Source organism: Callorhinchus milii, unplaced genomic scaffold (assembly GCF_018977255.1).
Source record: "Callorhinchus milii isolate IMCB2004 unplaced genomic scaffold, IMCB_Cmil_1.0 Scaffold3, whole genome shotgun sequence".
NCBI lineage: Eukaryota > Metazoa > Chordata > Chondrichthyes > Chimaeriformes > Callorhinchidae > Callorhinchus > Callorhinchus milii.
In genome coordinates this window covers 28,530,363-28,555,425 of record NW_024704744.1, presented here as the reverse complement: position 1 = coordinate 28,555,425, position 25,063 = coordinate 28,530,363, and the positions used below count along the sequence as shown (strand labels likewise).

General features: G+C 40.3%; 1 protein-coding gene across 2 annotated transcripts in view; it reads right to left on the bottom strand.

Annotated features, from left to right (window-relative positions):
• LOC103185001 (protein eva-1 homolog A) overlaps positions 1-25,063 on the bottom strand; it is a 162,178-nt gene that overhangs the window by 53,588 nt on the left and 83,527 nt on the right. For both annotated transcript variants that reach the window (XM_007903307.2, XM_007903308.2), the window contains exon 4: positions 20,194-20,346. In XM_007903307.2, the coding sequence (XP_007901498.1) occupies positions 20,194-20,346 (153 nt within the window). The remainder of the gene's footprint in view (positions 1-20,193; positions 20,347-25,063) is intronic.

Below are 25,063 nucleotides of genomic sequence, written 5' to 3'. Positions count from 1 at the left end.
CCCCAACCGCCCTACCATCGGTGGTCGGGCCTTCAGCCTCTCAGCCCCCAGGCTCTGGAACTCTATCCCCCAGTGCCTTCGCCTTGCTTCCTCCCTTTCCTCCTTCAAGGCCGGTCTCAAAACCTTTCTCTTTGACCGAGCCTTCAGCTCCCCTCTCGACTCTCTTCCCCCTCCTCGCTCCCTCCCTTCCCGCCCCTTACCCTGACCATTTCCCCCCTCCTCGCTCCCTCCCTTCCCTCCCCTCACCCTGACCATTTCCCCCCTGCTCGGGTCATGACCCAACTGTGCAGCGCCTTGGGACGTCCTCCTGACGTGAAAGGCGCTTTATAAATGGAATCTTGTTGTTGTTGTTGTTGTTGTTTTACATGTACAGAACTTTAAAATATCAGTGAACCCTACTTTGTTGGATTATTTCTGCATTGATGGCAGCATCCAAACCCAGATGAAAAATCCTGGGTGTCTCAATTTTGAATACATTTGTAGGGATGATTTTAGTGTCAAAAAACTAATTTTTTTGAATTTATTTGGAGGATGTTGGACTAACAACCTGAGTCAGGGTAGTATGTGTCAACAAGCTAAGAGAAACCTTTCACAAATGCCAATCGAGCCCCTGGCAATATTTAGGCCCAAACATAATAAACCAGTGTCTGTGAAACCGTGACACAGCAATAAAGGCTGATATTTTCCCAAAAAAGATGGGTAAAAATAAAATGAAACATAGGTATAATGATCTGCTTGGGAACAATTTTAATGATATTAAGCATAGCTGCAATCAGGGAAAACACACTGCAAAGAACACAATAGGTTCTTTTTGTGCTGCTGGGGGCAGACTGAAGGGGTGGGTGGTGGGGAAGAGAAGACATGTATGTGGAGTGAAACAGGACATGGTTGAATAGTGACAATAGATTTATATTGTAGAGTTTTCCTGGTTACCTTTACGAATCAGGGAGAATTATAGAGAAGACTTTTCTGCCCCGTCCCAGGCCATGATAGGGCAGATGGATCTCTGAAGGGAATGTGTTTGATTTATGTTTCCTCCGTGTTTGTTTATTGTCTTTGTAGCGATGGTTCAGGTCTGCTCCTGTTCCTGCATTATTTCAGAATTTGTTTCTTTAAGAGGTACAGTACTTATTTAAAAGTCTGTTAAGTGGATATTTAACAGAGTAATTTCCCTGCCATCATCTATTGAGTAGACAGAAGGTCCACTCTAGTTCTGCTCAGTTTTACATAAATTCCTTGCCTTATTCAGTTCAGAATATCGTTCACATTTTGAGATAAAGTAAGAAAATAATTATCCTTATATTTCTTAATCCCCATTCCACATCAGGAGGGCATCTCAAACCACTTCACAGGATACTGTGCAGTGACTTTGCAGTGATTGTGTGTTTTGTGGGCAATCAAAGCAGCCAATTTGTGACAGCAATATCCCACAAAAACCCATGTAGTGATTAACCAATTTTATTGGGAGACTGTTAGCCAGAAAACTGGGAGAAGCTCTCTTCTTTTTTAAATAGTGCCTTTTTCTTTAAAGTCCACCTAAAAGGCAGATGGGACTTTGATCTCATGGCACTAATATCACATCTGAAGGATGGCACCCCCGACAATGCTGCACACCCCCAGCACTGCACTGGAGTGTCAGTGTAGACTATATGGTTCAAATTCTCAACATGGGGCTTGAACCCACAACCTTCTGACTCAGAAGCGAGAATGCTGCCAACTGAGTCAGGCAACTTATTAAAAACTGGTGTAGGGGCAGCATTGGATTGACCTTCAGATCTAGTTTAGAATTGAGAGTGTGAATCAATTGGATATGAACAGAACCAGTTTCAGTGGGAGTGGGTCAGGAAGATCAACATTGCAATGTACTAGCTGATCCAAGCACTGGAAATGAACCTTCGATTGGCCAGAGGCGACTTGCTTGCCATAAAATGAGTGTTCCCACTTACTCGATAAGAGACTACACTGAACTGGCAAGAATTCAATTTCTTAAAATTAAATTTAATTCATTTATTAAATTCTCTCTTTACCAAAAGCTCCCACCTATTACGGATGTGCTAGAGAGTCACTTATTCAAATCTAGATCACAACATGGAAACACAGTTGGTTTTAAATAACAATGGCTAGATTATTTGATAATTCTTCATAGATTTCAGAAAAACAACATAAAATGAACTACACACAATTCAGCAGAGAAAATGAAACAAGAATTGAGACGGAGGTACAAACAAACAGCAATTTTTTCATCTGATTCGATATTGTTAATTAAAATAATTCAACACATGAATTTTGCCTATGCCTATTTTTTGCTTGACTTGTTAACAATTGCTCAATTCATTCTAAGTATCTGTTCTAAATAGACATTAGTGGTATCCTGCACTCGCTTGACCTTTTACTCAGATTTACAAAAAAAAACACCTCTCCTCACATTCCAAAACTTTATATATGGAATAAATTGCTCTTGGGACTAGCCTTGTAACACGCTCCATTTAAATTATTTACATCCATCATCTGAAATAAATCGTAGGAGTCAGTTCAAAGGGAAAAAAATGATTGGTAATTATATCATACTGCTTTCTCACTAACCAACAATGAACTAGGTGCTTGGCAGCTATTCAATGGGACGGGAGCAAACACAGAAACTCTGATAGGTTTACACACTCAACCAAATTCTTTCATCTTTTCACAAAATGGAACAAACGGACCCAAAACAAAGGGAATCAATCACCAACCACCGAAAAGTATTAGAAATTCAATAAATTACGATAAAACAAGGTTACTGTAAATGATCCCTCTCAGGCCATATTACTTTTCTTCTGTTTCTACCGTAGTGCATGATTTAATCCATACAATACAGTTGGGTTTCCAAAACCACTTGCACCAAAGTCCAAAACTAGAAAGCTATAGCTCTACAATTCAGTTTTAATCTAAATTCACAAGTGATCTGGATCAAAGAACATGAGCTAGTTTGAACAGAAGAGTCAATTGAGAGTGAATCTGAATTAGTTAATACTCAATTCAAATGACAGCAAGCTTCAGTCTCGGTGTTTACTTAGTGGCTGGAACCACTTGCTTCACAACCTGTGCCCTGGCTGCTTCATCCCCAATAGGAAGATCAAAAATTAGCTTCCTGAGTGCTGTATATTAATCAATCAGACCAGGAAAGCACCAATAGCGTTCAAATTGTGCTACTGAATCTTTAGAGTCATGTAGCTCAGTGGTTAGGGCCCTGTGCCTTGCAAGCAAGTGACCTGGTTCAATTCCCAGTAGGACAAAACGTTGTGTGAGTTTCCTTACTCCACACACCTCTGATTACCCAGCAGTGAGTAGGAACCCAATTGTTCGTCGATTGGTGGATCACTTTTCCAGGGGTAATAATACCTTAAAAAAAAATTGGTCACTCAATCTACGACTGTTTGTGGGACACTGCTGTATGCAATTGGATGCTGTGTTTTGCCACAAAATACACAGTCAATTCACTTTAGGTATATTCTGTGAAGCGCTTTGAGACGTCTCGAAGACGTGATAAGACAATATATCAAATGCAAGGATTGTTATTATTATATTTTAACAGCCACCTAAATAGGCAGATGGGCCTTTAATTTAACATGTCATCTGTATCAAAAGATCAATAGCAAACTGAAATAGTGGGGTAATACTGCCACTGTATAAATCATTGGTGAGACCATACTTAAAATACTGTGTACAGTTCTGGTGGCTGCAGTACAAAAAAGATATTGGAGAATTCGAGAAGATACAGTGGAGGGCAACCAAAATGAGTGAGGGAATGGAAGGACTGGACTATGAGGAGCGAATAAGTAAATTGGGCATGTTCACGCTGGAAAAGAGAAGATTGAGAGATGATATAATTGCTGTCTTTAAGATTCTAAAGAGCCAAGACAATATAGATCATGATAAGCTGTTTCAACTTGTCCAGAATAGTAGAACCAGAGGACATGGCTTGCGATTGAAGGGGTGTAAATTCAGAATAATCTACGCAAACATTATTTCAGTGAGCTAATAGTGAACCTGAGGAACAGGCTTCCTAGGGAGACAGTTGAAGCAGGAAGTGTTGATTCTTTCAAAAACAAATTAGATAGTTTTCTTTTAGGAAATAACATTATGGGATATAGTACATAGGTAGTTTGGGACATAGGTGTATGTGACCGGCAGGAAGATGGAAGGTAAACTAGATGGACCTTGGCCTTTTTTCTTCTAGCATTTCTTATGTTCTTATCTGAAGAACGGGTATGTTTGCTTGTTGCAACCCAGTTCTGTAGCGGTGGAACATTAAACAATGTTATTTGTGTCTCCAATCTCCTGCTGACAATATTCATCTTAAGGGACTCATTATGACAGTAGTACATTGGCATTCTAAAGATATATCAATAAATAAAAGCACTGGTAACATTGCTTATGCGGTTACGAGCCTGATAGGCAGAGCGATCAGACTCATAAACAAAATGAAAATTGTTTCCACACCATGAGACCGTTTCGTTCTAATATTAAAGGAAATAATAATACTACTTGCATCTAATGTGCATTTCAAATACGTTTAATACAGATTCAAAATATTCCTATGCTGTTTGCCTGCATGCATCACCCTTTCACATTTACAGGGATAACTATGGAGCATATACAGTACATTGTTCTGCTAGGACTGCCTCCCATTGAGGTCTGTGGCTCACAGGACTGTGAACATGTCTACACCTTCTATCTTTAGTGCTTGTCAACATTTATCTTCACCCCCATTGCCCCCCAGAAAAAAATCTTATAGATATGGTTGTCGTATTATCGATCTTGAAAGGGTTCTGTGTTGAAATTCAAACTGAGAATCTTCCAATTGTGAGAGTTAAACCAACTGAGATACCCAGGTTTGTAGTGGTGTTAGCAATGATACAGCACCAGAAATGAAAAGTGATCTTAGTTCCAACTCAATTAATTTGCCTAATAATAATCCCTCCAAAACCCAAAACAATAATAAATTGGTCATTTTCAATCTACGACTGTTTGTGGGACATTGCTGTGCGCAATTGGCTGCCGCGTTCGCCCACAAATATACAGTCAATTCACTTTACAGTGTGTTCTGTGAAGCGCTTTGGGACGTCCTCCCGACGTGAAAAGCGCTATATCAAATGCAAGGATTATTATTATTATTATTATAAGACGTCCTCTGCTGTTTCACAGCAAATCTGAGCCTGATTAAAAGACATTAAAATTTCCATGTACATGTCAGAGGGATAAAAGCTGCAATGTTCCACAGCAGATTCCACGTTTTAATGTTAGAGAGTCTGGAGCAAACATTTCAGCTCTGCTTTAAAGGATACCAGTTAAATTAGATTGTAGTCCACAAAGTGGTACAAAAACTCCATGATCACCCAAACCCATGGGGGGGAGGGGCAGATTTAAGACTCATCAATAAAGTAGCAAATTTTGCTTTGGTCTATATATTGGAAAGTCCCAGAATTGTGAAATTCACCATTGGATGCAGTTTGTACCTAACTGGTATTGCCTGTCAGACATCAAATCCTGAATGAGAGCTAACTTTCTCCAGTTGAATGTCAAGAAGACCAAGGCCCTCCTGTTTGGCTCCCGTCAGCTCCTCCACACCTCAGGTACTCCCCACCAAACTCCATGACTCTATCACCCCAACCTCGCCCGACTCCACTGGTTCCCTTGGCTCTCCATCCCCCAGAGGGTAGAGTTCAAAATCCTTGTCCTTGCCTTCAAGGCCCTCCATGGCCTTGCCCCTTCCTATCTGTGACCTGCTAACCTGTCAATTTCCTCCGCTCAGCAGGCTGCACCATCGGCAGTTAGGGCTTCAGCCTCTCTGCCCCCACCCTTTGGAACTCCATCCCACAATCCCTTCACCTTCGATCTTCACTTCTGCAGTGTCAGTGAGCAATGTTGTTATTGGACGAGGAAAGAAATCTTTCAAGTTTTCCTAAGAGCACAACTAAACTGGCAAGAACACACTGGGACATCTTAATGAAAAACAGGCAAGATGACTTTAATAGAAATATGAGGGACATTTTTCAAAAGGTGTTTATCCATGAGTTGAAGAGTTAAACCTGGACCTAGTATCAGAATACAGGTTCCTTTACTTTCTTGTTATCTGACATGGAGGATACATGCCTTATATTTCAGAGACAGTTGTACTGATTGATGAGGAGGTTTATCTGTACAATGGATCTCACAGTAATGCTACTCACTGACAAGGGTCTGTAAATAACTTCCCCAAACTCTGAGTTCAAAGTCCGTACCTAATCTTCTCAGTGGCTTATTGTTATACCTAAAATTACAGTATGCATTTGTAAATGGGAATGTAGCCTCAGGTTACAGATACAATGAGTTTTGTTCAAAGTAAGGTGCAGACAGTTGGATTTTTTCCTGCCAATTTTTCACCTCCAATTTTCTTTCCCTCTTTTCCCGAAGACAAGAGACTAAAATTTCCTTTTACTGTAGTATAGACCGAGGTGCTCCTGTACTCTCCGTTACTTCACCCAGTGGCCATCGGTCATTTGTAGCCTTGATAGGGAGTGCCAGCATGTTCCAACCATGCCTGATATACATACACGAACCCACATGCACACTTTCAGGAGAGAATTCTGAATAGTTATCAAGTTATTAAGTCTGAGAACCCTGCCTGATTTTTCCCTTCCTATCCAGGAATGCTGAGTTGTAGCACTCCAATTTCTGCCTCAGCTGATATCAGCAAGATTCAAATTTGCAAAGTTCTAGTCTGTGTGGGCCAATACTCCACTCAGCGTTACACTGCTGATCTTTACAACTCAATCTTTCCAATAGAGAAGAGCAGATGAATGGAATTGGATTTGCCCCAAATTCTGATCTTTTGCCCACAACATATACATGATCACACCACTTTACAGCATATCCTGTGAAGCGCTTTGAAATGTCTTGACGATGCACACCTTGGGATCCCCAAGCCTTGGCTGTTGCATATTCTGCACCAGTGCTCTCTGGAATTGGGTAAGCAGGATGCTTCCCTTCAGGGAAAGAGTGTGCATTTCATTCCAATAACTATCTATGTGCAGGCGGGATGCATGTTACTCGCAGTTCAGACACTCGGTTGATTAAAAAAGGTGCTATATTAACAATAACAACAACTTGGATTTATATAGCGCCCTCCACGCCAGACAGCGTCTCAGGGGGCTTTACAGTTTCGGATCACAGGACCGAGCCAGGGGGAGGGGGCGGAAGGTGACCAAAAGCGCGGTTGAAAAGAAAGGTCTTCAGCAGAGACCTGAAAATGGGAAGGGAGGGAGCGAGACGAAGGGAGTGAGGAAGACAGTTCCAGAGCCTCGGGGCATAGTGGCTGAAGGCACGACCGCCGAGTGTGGAGCGGAGGACTCGGGGGACAAGGAGGAGGCCAGACCTGGAGGAACAAAGGAAAAAGTGCTGTTTTGAGGAGAGAGGAGGTCAGAGAGGTAGGGGGGTGCAGAGGAGTGCAGGGACTTGAATACGAGGGTGAGGATCTTGAAGTCGATCCTCTCTGGGATAGGCAGCCAGTGCAGTCTGGCAAGGACTGGGGTGATCAGGGAGCAGAGTTTCGTGCGGGTGAGAACGCGGATGATTGGGTTATATGTATTATTGCAAAACATATTGCGAATATCTTTGAAATTTAACATTTGAATATTGAGTCTGGACAAGGGTAAGCTTCACAGGATTAAAATGGTTACAAAATTGTAGAGGCAAAAATTATCAAGTGCTTCCTTCTAGCAGTTTTGACTGCCTACAAAGATACAGTCATACACTCCACATTAAATCCTGAGAAATGCTTTGAGACATCACACAGACTATTTATTTATCATTATCATTATACAAGACATGAAATTCCATCTAACGTAAAAACGATTTTAAAATTAAGACTGAACTATGGATTTTTTAAATTCAGTCTTAATTCGGAAGCAAGTTTTCCACAGATCTTAAAAAGACACTAGTTACCAAATTAAGACTCAAGAATTTTAAGACAAAATGGTCTTATAAGCTAAGTCTAAATGGAATCTTAGTCTATGAATGTGGTAAGTACTCGTCAACTTTATATAAGTATAAGAATATTTAGTGGATAAATTGGTTTAAGCCTAAAGTTATCAAATCATATATAGTTCCCAACACTGATCCTCTCTTACTAATCTTACAATGCATGCGGTGATTGTTTTTACATTAATTTCCTGAAATTTAATTCCATTTTTTTCTATTTCACTAGGTCCAAAATCACATTTTTTATGGTTTATCATATTAAATCTAGTCTAAAACTACAGCAGAGCAAACAAAATTACTCTTCAATTATCTCTCCTTCAACAGCCTCATCTAACTGTGGGCTCCCAAATCCTATTATAATCTCACTTAACATTGACTATAGCAGGCAGAAGGGAAGAAATCTTGAGTCTCCAAGGGAAGGTTACTGCTATTTTCATTGCATTATTACCATGACTACAAATAGTATGACTTGACTTTCCATAATAACAGACAAGGAGGGCTTCAAACTAACTCAGTCTCCATAAATCAAAAGCCCTGGTTTCTTTATCTCTAAACAATGGCATGCTTTATTGTTGTCACAACAAGGCCGATACTGCACAGAGCTTGTTTAAGTGCTGATATCCATGTTACTGATGAATGGTGGTGGGCATGAAAACTCAAGATGGATTGTCTTTCTAAGTGAGAGCAAACAAAACAGTCCTTCTTTCATCACTGTGCATGTAGATGCTTTGTTTCCATTTTCCATATAATGGAAGCCCCGTGAAGCTGGAGCTCACCCCTGAACTAAATGGGTCTCTATCTGTTCTTTTCAATACTTTGTGCAAAAGAGGAATGTATGATTATCAGTCACCTACCGATCCATTTTCCTCAGGATTCGTGCCTGTACAAGTATGTGTGCCTTTTGGCCATGGGATTAATATGAGAAATTAAACAAAGGCAGCAGTGACTGGAAAGAAAGGCACTGACCCTTAAAAGGTGTAGGTGGAACCTTTCTGTCAACCAGCCCATGTTTCTGTCATTATTGAAGAGAAAGGCCAATTAACCCAAAACTTAACATATTGATTTCTAGAATCACATGTGAATAAATACAGACAACTATTTGGATTTATTGGGAAAAACCTCTACAGAGCAAGGGATCCATGCACTACACTGCCAGAGAATCAAACACAAACCCAGAGGATTAGTACTTGAAAAGGAAAAATTCCAGTTCTATGGGATAAGAGCGGGGGAGTGTGACAAGTTGGTTAGTTCTTTCAAAGAGCCAGCACAGGTACAATGGGCTGAATCGCCTCCTTCTGTGTTGTAGGATTTTATAATGCTATGATTAAACACAAACTCCATCACTAGGCTGAGGATAAAACACAAACCCACCACTACAATTGAAGCGTAAACCTATCACTAAACCCACAAATCCACATTTATCATGCTCTTGAGGGAGCCGGCACAGACAAAGCAACAACAACATTTGTATAGTGCCTTTCGCATTGGGAGCACATCCCAAGGTGCTGAACAATCAGTGTTTTGGACCGAGCTGCTGGTCGGGAGCAGGGAAGGTGCAGGGCAGGGGGTGAAGGAGGGTGATCAAAGGCAAGGTCGAAGAGGAAGGTCTTGAGACGGGTCTTGAAGGAGGCAAGGAAGGGGGCGAGGCGGAGGGACTGTGGGATGGAGTTCCAGAGGGTGGTGGCAGAGTGGCTGAAGGCCCACACGCCAATGATGGGGCGGGCAAGGCAGGGGACTTGAAGCAGGCCGGAGCCCGCTTAACAGAGAGAGTGGGCAGGTTGGTAGGTGGTTAGAAGGTCACAGAGGAGGAGGGGAGCAAGCCCATGGAGGGATTGAAGGTGAGGGAAGAGTCTTGAACTGTATCCTCTGTGTGATGGGAAACCAGTGGAGTCAGGCAAGGATGGGGATGATAGGGTCACGGAGCCTGGTGCGTAAAAGGATACGGGCTGCACAGTTCTGGTTGATCTGCAGTATCTGGAGGGAAGAGTTGGGGAGGCCGATGAGCAGGGAGTTTGCATGGTCGAGCCTGGATGTTATGAATGTATGTATGAGGACTCAGTGGCCTGCGGTGTGAGACAGTGGTGGAGCCCATCAATGTTGCAGAGGTGGAGTAAGGCAGAGCAGGACATGGCACGGATGTGTGGTAGAAAGGATAGTTGAGGGTCAAAAGGGATGCCAAGGTTCTGGACTGGCTCAGTGAGATGGAGTGGGCATTCTTCGATGGTGATGCTGTCAGTGCCGGAGGTATGGAGGTACTGACGGGAGCCAATCAGAAGGGCCTCGGTCTTGGTGACATTCAACTGTAGAAAGTTAGCTCTCATTCAGGACTTGAGGTCTGACAGACAAGGTCATAATAAGGTTTGACTTGACCTTATTTTAGCTTTCAAAAAGGAACAAGATAGATATCTAAAAGCTACAGGGGCATGGAGAAAGGGAAGATGAATGGGACTGAAAGGACTGCTCTTTAAAAGAGCCAGTATAGACGGGCAAAATTCTGTTCTGTAAATTTCTATGATTCTATTTCACGGTTGGTCTACAAAATTACAGACGTTGTTTGGCTGCAGTGGTGGAGCGGAACGGTTGTCTCCCGACCCTCTGCTCCACGACCGTCGCCTGAACTTTCAGCTATTATGCCCTTAACCTCTGGAACTCCCTGCCACAATATCTCCACCTTGCCCCCTCTATACCCATCTTCAGTTCACACTTTCTTCGACTGTGCCTTCGGTCCCTCCCCTTTCTCCCCGGCTGAAGTCAAACTCCACCATTGTTCAGTACTCTGAGATGCTAGCTGCGTGAAGGGCACTGTGTAAATGCAAGTTGTTGTACAAAACTAATGTTTAAAATTTGTTTTCAGCCAATGATAACATTTTGAACAAAGATGCTCTCATCACAACAATGGAGCATGGCAATAAAATGGCAGAAGAAGACAGGTAAATAAAGTTGTAAAAAGATAAGAGACTAAGTAGAAATGAGTAAAAAAAGAATTGGAGGGAACAAGAAAAAGAGAATAAACAAAAATAACCAAGAAAAAGTAAACTATTTCAAATGACTTAAATTGGGTCTAACATTATTCAGTAGTTATTGCAGTCATGAAGCTATTGCTAACTTTACTCCTGTAATATTTATAGTATTTTAGTATTATCGTGTTTGAGCTTTGAAGATAACAAAATTGTCAGCCAAATTGTCAAGAGACCAAGGTTTCTGCAGCCATTCAATCAATCTCCAGTCTAAGGATTAATGTATTCCATTATTTGTCACATTATACATTAACATTGTCAGGAATCTCAGTTTCCAAAGCATTTTTACTTGCTACTGTTACCTCCTGACACACATTTTAGCAGCTTGACCCATAGCCTGAGAAATTGGAAGTGTGACTTAGAATTCCAGACAACAAATACACTGATCAATGTCAAAGGTCATGAGTAGTAGTAAGAGAATGAGTCTTTAGAAGCTTACTCCAATGACGATTTACACCTTCATAAGAGAAAAAAAGCATTTCAATTTAGAAAATGGACAGATGAATAAACAGTGACTACTGTTCAGTAAATGAAGGATTAAGCTTTCATCTGTGCAGTCCTGAAGCTCAGTGGTTAGAGCACTTGCCTCACAAGCGAGATACCTGGGTTCAATTTCTGGCAGGGTGAAAGTTGGGCAAGTTTCCTTACTCCACACGCCTGATTATAATCCTCAAGAAAAAAAACAATAATAAATTGGTCATTTTAATCCACGACTGTTTGTGGAACACTGCTGTGCGTAATTGGTTGCCGCGTTTCGCCCACAAATATACAATGAATTCACTTTACAGTACATTTGTGAAGCGCTTTGAGACGTCTAGAAGACGTGAAAAGTGCCATATCAAATACAAGGATTATTTTTATTATTATAAGTCACCAACTTATAATTGGTGGCTTATAATAAGATCCACAGATATTGGTGCTTTTATTAAACAACTTATTAGTGAAAGAAGCATTGATATATTGGTAAAGTACCATAAAACATGCTCCACTCATGCTCAAAGACAGAAAATTGTGATTGCCAAAATCAGTGATACCTCAGATCATAGATGATTGAATAAAAATTCCATTAAGCATTATGGACATCTCCTTTGGTGATGTCAGCCTCTGATGGGATTTTTCATTACAGCCCCACATTGCCAAAGGTACTACTCGTAATGGTGAATAAAAATCACTCTTATATCTGATTGTCAGACAAAATTAAGTTTCATCTAAAATCAAAATCCTAGCTTGCATTTAAACAGTTACCTCTGCACCTGATGAAGCAGAGCAGCTAGGTAACGTATCTGATGTTTTACACTGAGTTTGTAGGAATAGAGTAAAATTGCCCCCACCCGCAATAATGAATGGGATGGGAGTGGGCAATAAAATTTATATACAGCATTGAAAGAGACAATGGAATCCATCAAACGCAAATTGCTAAAAATTCTATATTTTTGTAATTTGTTTACATCGGGTTTTCAGAAAGGTCAACATTTTTTAATGACCAACATATGACCAACTCTGATGTCATGGAAATGTGCTCATTAATCTCCCCCCATGCAATTGTTTCCTAATCCAGATTCAATGAAATATACTGTGCAAGACATGTTAGACTTGCATGCAAAGCAATGGTGATAAAAATGACATATGGCTAATCTGACCTATCTGGCTTCATGAACAAAAAGAAAACCATTTCGCAAAGCACTTTTTCATGAAGACAATACAATGACCTTTTAAATCAATATTTGGTGATCTCATGTAAATAGCTACACTGAGAAAGAGGAGGGAGGAGGGCACGAAAGATTGAGCAGATGTGTTTATGCAATAACTACAGAGGGCACCTCTCAGCATTTTCCATTCAGAGGACAAGAGCTCTGAACCCTCTTTGCCCCTATCTGTGTCAGCAAGTGACATATAAAATCAACAAGCAACACAAATAGTAATCATGAAAGTAGCAACATCAGCACACACATAGAATTGCTCATGAAATGAGAGGAACAAATTTATTTTCTAGAGAACACTGCAATTTTGGGTTAGGATAAATTTGTACTGTTGAAAGGCCAAAGAGTAAGTGGCTTCCCTGTTTCCTTCAATGGATATCATTTTAGTGCATGAGAGGCATCAATCACAAATCATTTAAGATGTTTTGACAATCTTTAAAGTCAACAGACCTCAGTAGGACTTCTGAAAGTGAGGTCTCGTTAAATCATTCAACTCCATGGTAATTTCAGACAAACAGATGAACTGAATGTTTTTTCATTGTGAAGCTGTAGTCACAAAAACTCTGGCCTCTGCATGCAATGTTGCAGGAAGGAAGGAACTTGGACTTTTAATAGTACCTCAGCACATCAAAATGTCTCAAAGCGATTCAAGTAATTATATAAATCTACAACACCGAAATAGACTATTCAGACCATCTAGTCAGCGCCTGGGGTGTTTATACTCCACAGGAGTTTCCACATGTCTTCATTCCCCCTTTTCTTCTCCAGCCTCCCCTATTCCCGTCTACTCCATTTTCCTTCACTAATGCATTGAGTTAACACTTAAACAACAACAACAACAACAAGATTCCATTTATAAAGCGCCTTTCACGTCAGGAGGACGTCCCAAGGCGCTGTACAGTTGGGTCATGACCCGAGCTGGGGGGAAATGGTCAGGGTGAGGGAAGGGAGGGAGCAAGGAGGGGGGAAATGGTCAGGGTGAGGGGAGGGAAGGGAGGGAGCGAGGAGGGGGAAGAGAGTCGAGAGGGGAGCTGAAGGCACGGTCAAAGAGAAAGGTTTTGAGACCGGCCTTGAAGGAGGAAAGGGAGGAAGCAAGGCGAAGGCACTGGGGGATGGAGTTCCAGAGCCTGGGGGCTGAGAGGCTGAAGGCCCGACCACCGATGGTAGGGCGGTTGGGGCGGGGGACGTGGAGCAGACCGGAGCCAGAGGAACGGAGGGTACGGGCAGGTAGGTAGGGGGAATGCATTTGTGCTTTCTTTTTCAACCATAACTTTGGGTAGTGAGGTCCAGATTATCACCGACTGTGTAACAATAATAATAATCCTTACATTTGAAATAATACCTCATCATCTCTTCAGTAATTTCTGTGAAGTCCTTTAGAAGTTTCAACAATGAGTTACTTTGTATTTTGTAGGCAAACGCGACAGCCAATTTGTGCTCAGTGATGACCCAGTAATTTTAACCAGAGGATTGTTAACCAGGACAACAACAAACAACAAAATTACATTTTTATAGAGTGCATCAGAAAAACTCCCTTCTCTTCTTAAATAGTGCATTGGAACTTTTAACATCCATCTGAACAGGCAGACAGGTTTAATGTCCCATCCAAAGGACGGCACCTCCAACAATGCCCTACTCCATCAGCACTGTATTGGAGTGGCAGCCTCAACAGTATGAGTTTCAAGGCCATACATGGACCCACAACCCTGTTGACTCAGAAACAAGAGTGCTACCAACTAAGCCAAAATGATGTTGTGAGCCTGTAGAACGTCTATACAGTCACTAAAATAAGAAGCAACAGATATGGAGATGGTCACGAGCTCCTTCTCTACTTGCATTAATACTTTTAAAGTACTCTAAGTCTCTACCCCACTAGAAGGGCATTATATAATGCAAAGATAATGTTGTTGAATTCTCCTTGGTTTTGCTGACCTGAACCTGCCATATTGTTAATTGGCAGTTTAGTCAATAGAATAATTATTATTATATACAATATAATAATACAGTTAAGAAAATCAAAGCATTAGTTCTGCAGACTCAGTCACCCGTGTTGGCTATTTCAATGGATTTTTCAATACCTTCAATATGTTGAAAATTCAATAACTGCATGATTCTGATCAATACTGCCAATTAGAGTCAAATGTCTTTAGCAGAAGTGCTAATTATATATTAACTCTAAGTATATATTCAGGTACAATACTGTATTAACAGTGTTAAAACTGGTGTTGGGATATATAATTAATTCCTTGATATGCTCTGCGAAGGCTTCATTAAATACATTAACAGAAAATAGATGTCAATCTTGTTTACATATCATATTTTCACAGAATTCTGGAGGGCTACAGTTTGAGATTGTGAAATGAGGTTTAAGAGACTTGGCAGCAGCACAGAGAGCACCTTTTCGCTGAAGCATATTTCCCATTCCTCATGGCAACGACTTATATTGCAGCATAGTGTCCTTAAAAGTTGACATATTTCAATGACAATTTATGAACAGGAGAATCATCCTGCACATACACAATTATGCCAAGTCTAAACCAGTCATCAGATGAAAGAATCAGATTAAATAATCCCTTGGAAATCCAAGTGGTCGCAAATCCAAGTATCTGAAGACCCCATTCCTCTGAAGGACAAATGTGCAATTGGCCAGATTTGCTAGTAAAATCTCCAGTTTATGGGGACAAAATGCTCCTAATCCCCTTTCTCCTAACGTTATAGTTTTAGAGTAACTGAATTGTAGGACTCTTAGAAAGGTTTAAAATCAAAGCAAATCAGATGAAGAGAGCACTTCTGGATTGACTGGCAGCGATATGAGCATTTTCACTGTATCGAGGATGGGTTTGCACATTCCAACAATTTTATATAGAAATTTCCAGCTTGTGCAACCAGAATGGCGAAGAGAAAAATATCTGACAAAGTTTTATTCAGGAATATTCTGTCAAAGTGCTTATGAGTGTAGAGCTGGGTATACCACATTTTAATAGAAATATCTCCATAGTGCTGAATGAAGTACTTAGATAAACATGTGTTAAAAGAACTAAAGTACTCTATAGCTATATTATTTCCTCTTTATACAAGTAATATGCAACAGACAGCACTTCTGCAGCTATTCTACGATATAATTCACAATGCTCCCAACTGAAACTGAACCAAACTGTAAAAGACTATTGTGGCTCAGATTTCCTGGGCTTGTCCAACAGATCCGGGAGTCTTAGAAAAGTTAAGGTGATGATGAGCTTTATCTGGTCTAAATAACATTACCAGGATGAGACTCAAATGAAAAGTCAGAATGAATCCACAATCAGAATTCAGTTCAATCTGGACATGTGTGATCAAGATTCTGACTTGCATTCTGATGTGCAAATTAGCTGTCAGGTTTTCCCACAAATACACAGCAACTCCACTTTACAGTAAATCCTGTGAAGCACTTTGAGACGTTTTGATGAAATGATAAGGCACGATATCAAATGCGACGATTATTATTATTATAGTTATCTCATTCGGTGGCGCAAGACACGATGACCATCCAAACTAAGATTGATGGGTAGACACTAGATAAGAACATACTTAGCAAATGAAAGGGTTGAAACTAGAGACAAAATACATGCAGGAAAATAAATTAAATCGTCTCATAAGACATGATTTATTTTATTAAACCTACAAAGCAGTTTTCAATAAAAGAAAGCCATTACATAGAAAAAAAAGCAGCTTCTGCTAACAGCTGTAATAATGCATTACCTTTGTCCTTTATGTGTGAAAGTTCTATGGGCACCATTCTGTATATCCAGTCTGTATTTACAAAATTATAGCCTGCCATGTCTGCTTGCATCTTACCTTTGAAAAACAGGGTGTGGGAATCACTCATCTAAATCATCTCTTTCTAGTCTTAAATTACCTAATGGCCCATTTAAACTACAATTGACAGTAAAATGTGCACTTCCAGAAAATAGGACTCCAAATACCAAGAAGTGAAGATGATTATCTTACGATTTCCAGAGAATTTGACAACAACTTATTTATCAAAGAAGTTTCCTTTTATAATCAATCAGAGTGGCAGGCTCTGGTTTTCTTACCCCCAGTAATAACAAAGCTTGACGGGGTTAAATTGCCCTTCCAGGAGTCTCTTCAGAAGTGGGTTTTAAACCTGTCTGCACCAGGCAAAAACAAATATGAAAAAACAGATTTATGATCACTTCAACAATGATGTTTGATTCTTTAGTTCTCAATATCTGTGGCAAAAGAAACGCTGATTTTCCTATCACTTCAGTTTGCTGTCTTTGTGGATTACATAAGAGAATGATAATGATAATGATAATCCTTGCATTTGATAAAGCGCTTTTCACGTCGGGAGGACATCCCAAAGCGCTTCACAGAACACACTGCAAAGTGAATTGACTGTATATTTGTGGGCCATCGCGACAGCCAATTGTGCACAGCAATGTCCCACAAACAGTCATGGATTGAAAATGACCAATTTATTATTGTTTTGGTTTTGGAGGGATTATTATTAGGCATGTGGAGTAAGGAAACTTGCCCAAGGTTTCGCCCTGCCTGGAATTGAACTCAGGTCTCTCGCTTGCAAAGCGAGTGCTCTAACCAATGAGCTACAGGACTCCACTGGAATCAATTTTGATGTGTTTATTGTATGGATGTGTGATTGGAAAATTCCCAGCAAATAAATGCCAAGCTGCCAAATCCAAACACAGATGGATGAGGAAAATGCACAAGTTTATCATCTGCATCTTATTTGTCCTTTGTCGACTTGGGATTTGCGATAGGGGATGGAGGGGAAGAGGTGGTGAAAAGAAAATCCCTAACAAATATCCAAGGGAATCCAGAATTGATTTGTTTGACACTGAAGAATTCTCTTTGCAGGAAATTCAAATTCAAATAACAGGCCAGGTTTCCACTTAATAATAATCCTTGCGCCTATACTGTCAAACTGTCTTAAAACAATTCACAGACCAATGCTGTCAAGTGTGGTGACTCTGTATTTGCAGGAAATTTGTGCTCAGCAAAGTCCTACACATAGCCATGAAGTGAATGATCAATTTATCCAGACAGGACAACACCCTTTTCTTTACAAATAGTGCCATGGGGTCTTTAACATCCACCTAAACATCTGGCACTGAACTTGAGAGCGAGTCCCAATTTGGGGCTTGGACCCAGAATCTCTGATCCAGAGGCAAGAGACCCAGTCAGAGCTAAACCACTATGGAGTTTGACAGCAGTTTTTAATCAGGTCATGGTTAATAGACTACAAAGGTGAGCAGGAGGGTTTTAATTAACAAGGAAAATGAGATGTTGGATCTTATACATTTTTATACTGGACATCCCCAAACAACTCATCATGTCTCTCTCAGCCCGAGGGCCTCAGCTCAACACAGTCTCCAACCAGCTGCAGTAGCTTTAGCTCAGTGGGCAGCTCTTTAGTTCTGCCACAGACGTTGCTCTCTTATTTACTCCTTTGAAAGGGCTGCTTGCAGACTTTCTCTGCATAGCGATTCATTACAAAATGCCTTTCACAAACTAAGTAAATGAGCAGATCCAGTTACTCTGACATCATTTATTACAATGCACAATACTGCTTTTATCACCCAAAGGCTCCAGTGAAGGGGGGTTCTTGTCTTAAGTCATTATTATCCCTCTGTGTAAAACAAGACTGCTTGTGGCTATGCCTGAACAGATCATTTCTAATAATGTATAAGGAGACAATCTGGTTTGCTATTATTCACTAGCTCCTATGATTTTTGGCGACAGTCCATGAAACGCATCTCAGTCCACTTCAGTCTATAATCTAACTTGGCTTTGTTCGCTATGAATCAAGCCAGTTCCCACACATTTGCAGTTTAAGGGAGTCCCATTTCTTTTAACTTCATCCACTGCAGCAAAATAAATTGTGTGCATATCTGGAATTTACAATCGACTTCTCCCTCATTCTAGTTTAGGAGGAGGCCTGTAACATATGATGCTTAGTGCCACTATTTTACTGTTCAAAAGAAGCAGGCTATAAACATGAAGTGAATGACCAATTTTATCTGGGGGATTGTTGGCCAGAACACCAAGAGAACTCCCTTCTCTTTTCAAATAGTGCCATAGGATTTATTAATGTTCACCTCATCAGGTCCTCAATTTACCATCTCATCTGAAAGACAGAACGTACAGGCAAAACCTGCAACTCCCCAGCAATGCATTGAAATGTCAGGCTAGGCTGTGAGTTTAAAGTGCAACATGGCACTTGAACCCACAACTGACTTCAACCTACTTTCTTTCAAAATTTGTTAAACCATACTCGCTTCTGTTTTCCTCCTGCTTCCTGAATAAAACAGGTCATTTTATTCCTGTCAGTTGTTCCATTTGTGGTTGACTGGTAGTGATTCAGTGTTCATTGCCAATAATTGTTGGAGGTTGTCACGTGCTGGTCACAGACTCCTTAGTTAAGTGGTAATTTTAACTCTAGATTGTATATTCCAATTTGATCATTGTATAGACAGACTGCCAGTGTATAAACATCCTTAACCCTAATTTCCAACTGGTTAGTTTATACATTTTAAATGAGTTTTATAACTAAATAAACAAGTAGAAAATCTCATGCCAAATTTTTTGTTGTAAGGAAGCATACATCAGGTGTGTTTAACTCGAAAGAAATTTGCTCGTCTGTTGAAGTGAATTATTCCAAACAAACTGCTACATGACAGCACTGCTCAAAATGGTTTGAAGCTGTGAGCATAATGGCTTATTGGAAACACGCAAGCCTGTTTACATCAAAGCCTGTTTACACTGTAAGTGGGAATCTCTGTTTATTTACGGCTGTTTTCAATTCATGTGAGCCATGTAAATGAAGCTCATTTCCTCTCTGCACTGGGGCTAATCATTCTGCTGTAAACAGGGTGATTTGAGTCATGAGTCACATTCAACCCTGGTTCCCCTTGCCCCCGCCCGTCCTTTACAATATCCTATGAGCTCCAGACACTTGAACTGATTACTGGATGAAATGCTGTGTTAATGGAAGGAAGAGTAAATTTAGTCCAAATCAATACAATTCAAATTGAATTCAGTCCTGCCTAGAAGCTGACACAAAATGCTGCCAGGGCAGTGGGGGTCTAATGGATCGTAGTGATCTTAGTCTGCAGAAAGAGTTGCTTCTGGAGTTCTTCTGAACGTCTCTTGACATTGATCGGAGACTAAGACCTGTACCGTACTTCTTTTGATTGTTTATTATATAATCTAAAGACACTATAATTTTCCTCTATGCACATGTGTTTGCACGTAGTTAACCCTGAAATATTGCACCCGAGTCATGAACTCATCTCCCAAATGAGACAACAGCAACAATTTGTATTTATTTTGCGCCCCTAATGCAAGGTAGCATCCGAGAGCGCATGACAGTGGCAGAGCATGAAGCAGTCAGTGGTTTCACATTCACTGTGTATGTGCACAGAAAGTCGGGTAGGCACTCAAAATACTTCACCACTTACCAATCGCTGGGACTCCAATATTCTTGTATGGACACTCCAAGCTGCCTTCTTGTGACCGGCCAAAGATAGTGGAGTAGATGGCTATCACCATACTCCGTTTACAGTTCAGTCGGAGCTTGTCATCTTCACAGGCCACTTTACTCTTGTATTCATCTGGAATCGCATAAAGTCACTTTTAAATCCTTCCTTTTAACTGATGGAATGGGGGTGCTGTTTCACAGGTTCTATAGTTTTTACTAATTTTGTACTTATTAGAGGTATTGCCTCTGGCTTTCTGTAAACAGTTCCATAGTTTTCTTTATATTTCAATGCGTTAACCCCACCCCAAAGGACGTGATATTGTCACACAGACAGATCCTCAAAAACTATCAATTTGGTTTGTCTGTCGTGTATGTTGGGGGAAGGGGGCAGGGAAGAGGGGTTGAAGTTTTTTTTGAAAAAAGCATTTTTGCATGAGTCATACATATCAACTGTCCAAAAAGATTCTAACCGCATTAATATACTAATAATCTTTGTATTTATAAGTGAACACAGCAGCCAATTTGCCCACAGCAATGTCCCACAAACAGCCATGAACTGAATGACCAATTTTATTGCATCCTTTCTCTTTTCAAATTGTGTCAGGGGATCTTCAACATCCATATGAACAGGAACTCAAGACCTCTATTGAACATCTCATCTGAAGGATGGCACCTTCAACTAAGCAGAGCACTGAATTAGAGTATCATCTTAGACTGTGAGCTCAAAGTCACGGAGTGAGCGGAACCCACAACCTTCTGGCTCAGAGGTTTGAGTGCTACCAACCGAACCACGCTGACACTTTAAGGTTTGCGTTTGCTTCTATTTTTACAATCTCCTGATACTGAGATTCTTCATTTCTGGAAGCCATTCAGGTGCAGCCAGTTTTGCTCCAAGACTCTTCAGGCTGCACTCTAAAATGGAGGCAAAAGCCACAAAGTTACATTATAACTTGAACATCCTTGTAGGTTTTCCTTTAACTGCCCTGTGTCAAAAATCCATAATTCTTATTTGAGAAGTGGGGTTACTTGCTATTGTTTCATTATCAGGCCATTCTTTTGCCTCAGACAAGCTTTTGACAAATACTAAAGCAAACACTGAAAAGAATGATGGTCTGTTGTTGGAGATGGATTCTAACAGATTGGGAATGCCAAATATTCAGAAGGTAAAGAGGTATAAGCAGCCTGAAAGGTTTTTCAGAATAATGCAGTTCTACTTCCCCCGAGGTCAAAGGTGATGACCTCTGTCCTCAATTCTAAAATTGTATTTACCCACCTGCCTTGCAAAGAGTGTCTTGGTACAAAGGCCTGTCTCCTTGTGCTGCCCTCCCATCAATACTAAATCTGCTTCAAAGGCTATTAGCTTCTGTAATGAAATAGTGCCACAAGCACATTACAAAGGCCACGTGCTCCAATAGCATCAGAGTGAAAGCTACTTGCGCTGGAGACATCAGTGGTTAAATGTAATTGTCGCTGCTCTAGAGATCAAATAAATTATCTACTGCATCACAACAGGCCTTAGGATACCCCAGATCCCAAACCCAACCCAACAATAAGCGTGTTTAGATCAGAGATAAACTGAAATAATAGATGATCTCGATTAATCAGACACGTGGCACTGATTGGAGAGGTGTGCAGGCAGATAGAGATTGTTGCCTAACTGGCCTGATCGAGATTTTAAACCTTTCAAAAAAGTTTGTTTTGTGTATTTAAAAGAAAACTCAATACATACAGGAGGGAGAAAGGAATTGAGGGGTTTAGGCAAGGGAAAGTGGGAGGGTGGAGGTAAATACTGGCATAGACTAGTTGGTCTGTGTCCATGTCATATTATTCTATGTATCTATGCATTCTCAGCCTGATGGAATAGTTCAGAAATATTCAGATAAGCAAATTACTAGAATTTCAAGTGAGTCGCCAGGGTTTAGGATTATAAAATGAGCAGTTTAAATGGATGTTTATAGAAAGTGCCAGAATATTTAGGAGGTTGATGCTTTTTGTGACAGGAAAGCAAGAAAATTGATTTTTACGGTAGCGCTTGTGAGAATACAAGGTAGCACCATGTTAGAAAACCATTGTTTTGGACCCTGGCAATCAGGGAAGCCTGACCACATGTCCATACATGGTGAGGTCCCAATAAATGAGCCAGTCTGTTGGAAGGAGGTCCTCAATGAACACTGTGTGTTTCCAAACAGAGAGGAACAGTGAGTCACAAACTCCCACCTCCCTCATGGTCCAGACACATGACCGCACTGAGAGACGACCTGGTGCAAGACCAACCAAAATTATGTTTTATATGGGATATGTGAAAGATGGGCTACACAAAAAACTTACTTTTAAAAATTAATAATCCATTTTAAAGAAAATAGAAACATTACAGATTGGAGTGAGAAAGCAAGTGAAATATCTGATTCAAAAATAAATTTTGGTTACTGCAGGAAACAAATTCACCCCCGGTGAACCCCTATTCTTTCTAAAAGAAACATGCAGACAACATGATCTATGCTTCATTTCAGTGAAAGTTGACCGAGAAGTTTTTTAATTTAATTTTGTTTTTTATTTCCCAATTTTGTTTGCTAGAGAAGAATAAAAGCCAACTCTCTTTTCACCCCCAGATGGCGAGATGTGTTTATTTCAGTATTCTGTCCCTCTCCAACCCTCTCCCCTCTTCTAGGATGATAATGAACACCGCTCTTTTTTCTCATAGATTGATTACTTCTGTAACTAGCTCAGTGATTCTTTATGTTTCAGGTTTTCTATATAATCTTATTTCAGGTTATAGATCTCTCTGCAAGTTAACTAAACTCGATGTAATTGTCTTTAATGCAAGCGGTGATTGATAGTAGCCTGAAGGAGCAGGAGCACTGATAGTTGGGTGTAGAGAGGAACAAAGCTCATGGCAACGACAGCTCAGCTGTTCTGCATAGAGGCGTTTTTAAATGTGTTTTTGCTGGACTTTCAGTGACTTTCAGAAAGAATCATTCATAAATTTATATGCAGAATATCAATTTAATAATAATAATGTCAGGGCAACGTGATCTCAAGTTTCAAGACATTATTTTCATCCACACTAAAATTAGATGAAATTTGAGGGCTCGGAACACAAAGTAAAAAAAAAATTCCCTTAGATTAAGCAATGTCAATATCTAGTCAAGCAGGGTTGAATCACTACTTGTGAGAACAGAGTCAGACTCTGCTAAAAAAAACAAGTCGGCAATAAAGAATCTTCAGTGGGTTGGCTGGATAAATCCAATCTCCCAAAGGACACATTGTTTTCTGTTCTTGTGTTAACACCTGTGAACATTTCCCCAAATGTTGCTTTCAATGTTTTAGTTTAATATTCTATCTATTCAGTGATTCAGATACATTGATAGATGTAATGTATCTGGTCGGTTATGAGCTGTGTAACTATATAACTCCCAAAATGGACAGCACAGTGGGTTATGAACTGTATGGATGCCCTGAATAGGACAAAGCAGAGATGGAATAAAGAAATAAACCTCAACACGGCCTTGACCATGGGAAAAACAACACCTCGGCATGACGTTCAACAATCGCCTTTTTTTAAACAGGTTCCAGTTAACCAACACTTGGAAAATTTACTGCAATGATAGATTTCCACTGACCAACTCCATTGGTCCCCACTTCTCCACCCGCCCATCAAAAAATCAATAGAGATGCAACAAATATGCTTTGGCGAGGCTGACAAATAACATTGCATTTAAGGATCTGCCCATGGTAAAATCATTTCATGCAAAGATAAACATCACATTGTTAAATTCACTTTCTTTTTCCCTTCCATTTGAGTTTCTATGGTAGTTTAACAAGGGGACCTGGGGAGCCCATTTGTCACAAGTGAACCTCCCGTGAGTGGCATTCTATTACAATTCACCACAGAGATGAAGCCAAAATGCTATTTTAATGAGATGAGGGAAGGCCCAGTGCAATACATCACACTTACTTTATTGGCTTTTAAAGTAACAAAAGGAGTCTGGTTTCCAAATCAATTTCCCAAAAACATGGATGAACATTAAACTCCAATGTCTCCTTGGGGTGTAATTTGTGATTTATTTTGTAAATCTAACAATTGCAAATTGTTTTCCACTTCGGTTCAAAATTCAAAAATACCAAGATGGGATTTTGCTACTTGTCAGCTTTTAGAAATAGCAATGTGTCTTTTTTTGCAAAATCACGAATTGGATAGCTTTCAAAAGGTCAGAAAGGTTAATCTTATGACAGGAATAAGCCAATGAATTGAAAAGTACGTAATTTGCCAAAAAGGACTTGCAATAACTATTTTAAATACAAAATCTCTGCAAAGCGGTCTTTAGTTCTTCCTATTCCCGCCTCCATTATAAGCCCAATAAACACACGAGTCTGTGGCTGCAAGTCCAAACTAGGATGTGCATGGCAATGTGCCTCATTTTAGTGAATAGAGTTCTTTCACTTGACCATATGACAATATCACCTATATGGAAAAAGTCTATTTTACTCCTATTTGACAGAAATTCTAGATTCCAGAGGAATTCAGGGTTGGCAATAATATTTTTTTCACAAATTCTCACTGCATTTGTTAGTCCTTCTCATTTGTGGAGTCCTGTAGCTCAGTGGTTAGAGCAGTCGCTTTGCAAGTGAGAGACCTGAGTTCAATTCCAGGCAGGGTGAAACCTTGGGCAAGTTTCCTTACTCCACACGCCTAATAATAATCCCTCCAAAACCCAAAACAATAATAAATTGGTCATTTTCAATCTACGACTGTTTGTGGGACATTGCTGTGCGCAATTGGCTGCCGCATTCGCCCACAAATATACAGTCAATTCACTTTACAGTGTCTTCTGTGAAGCGCTTTGGGACGT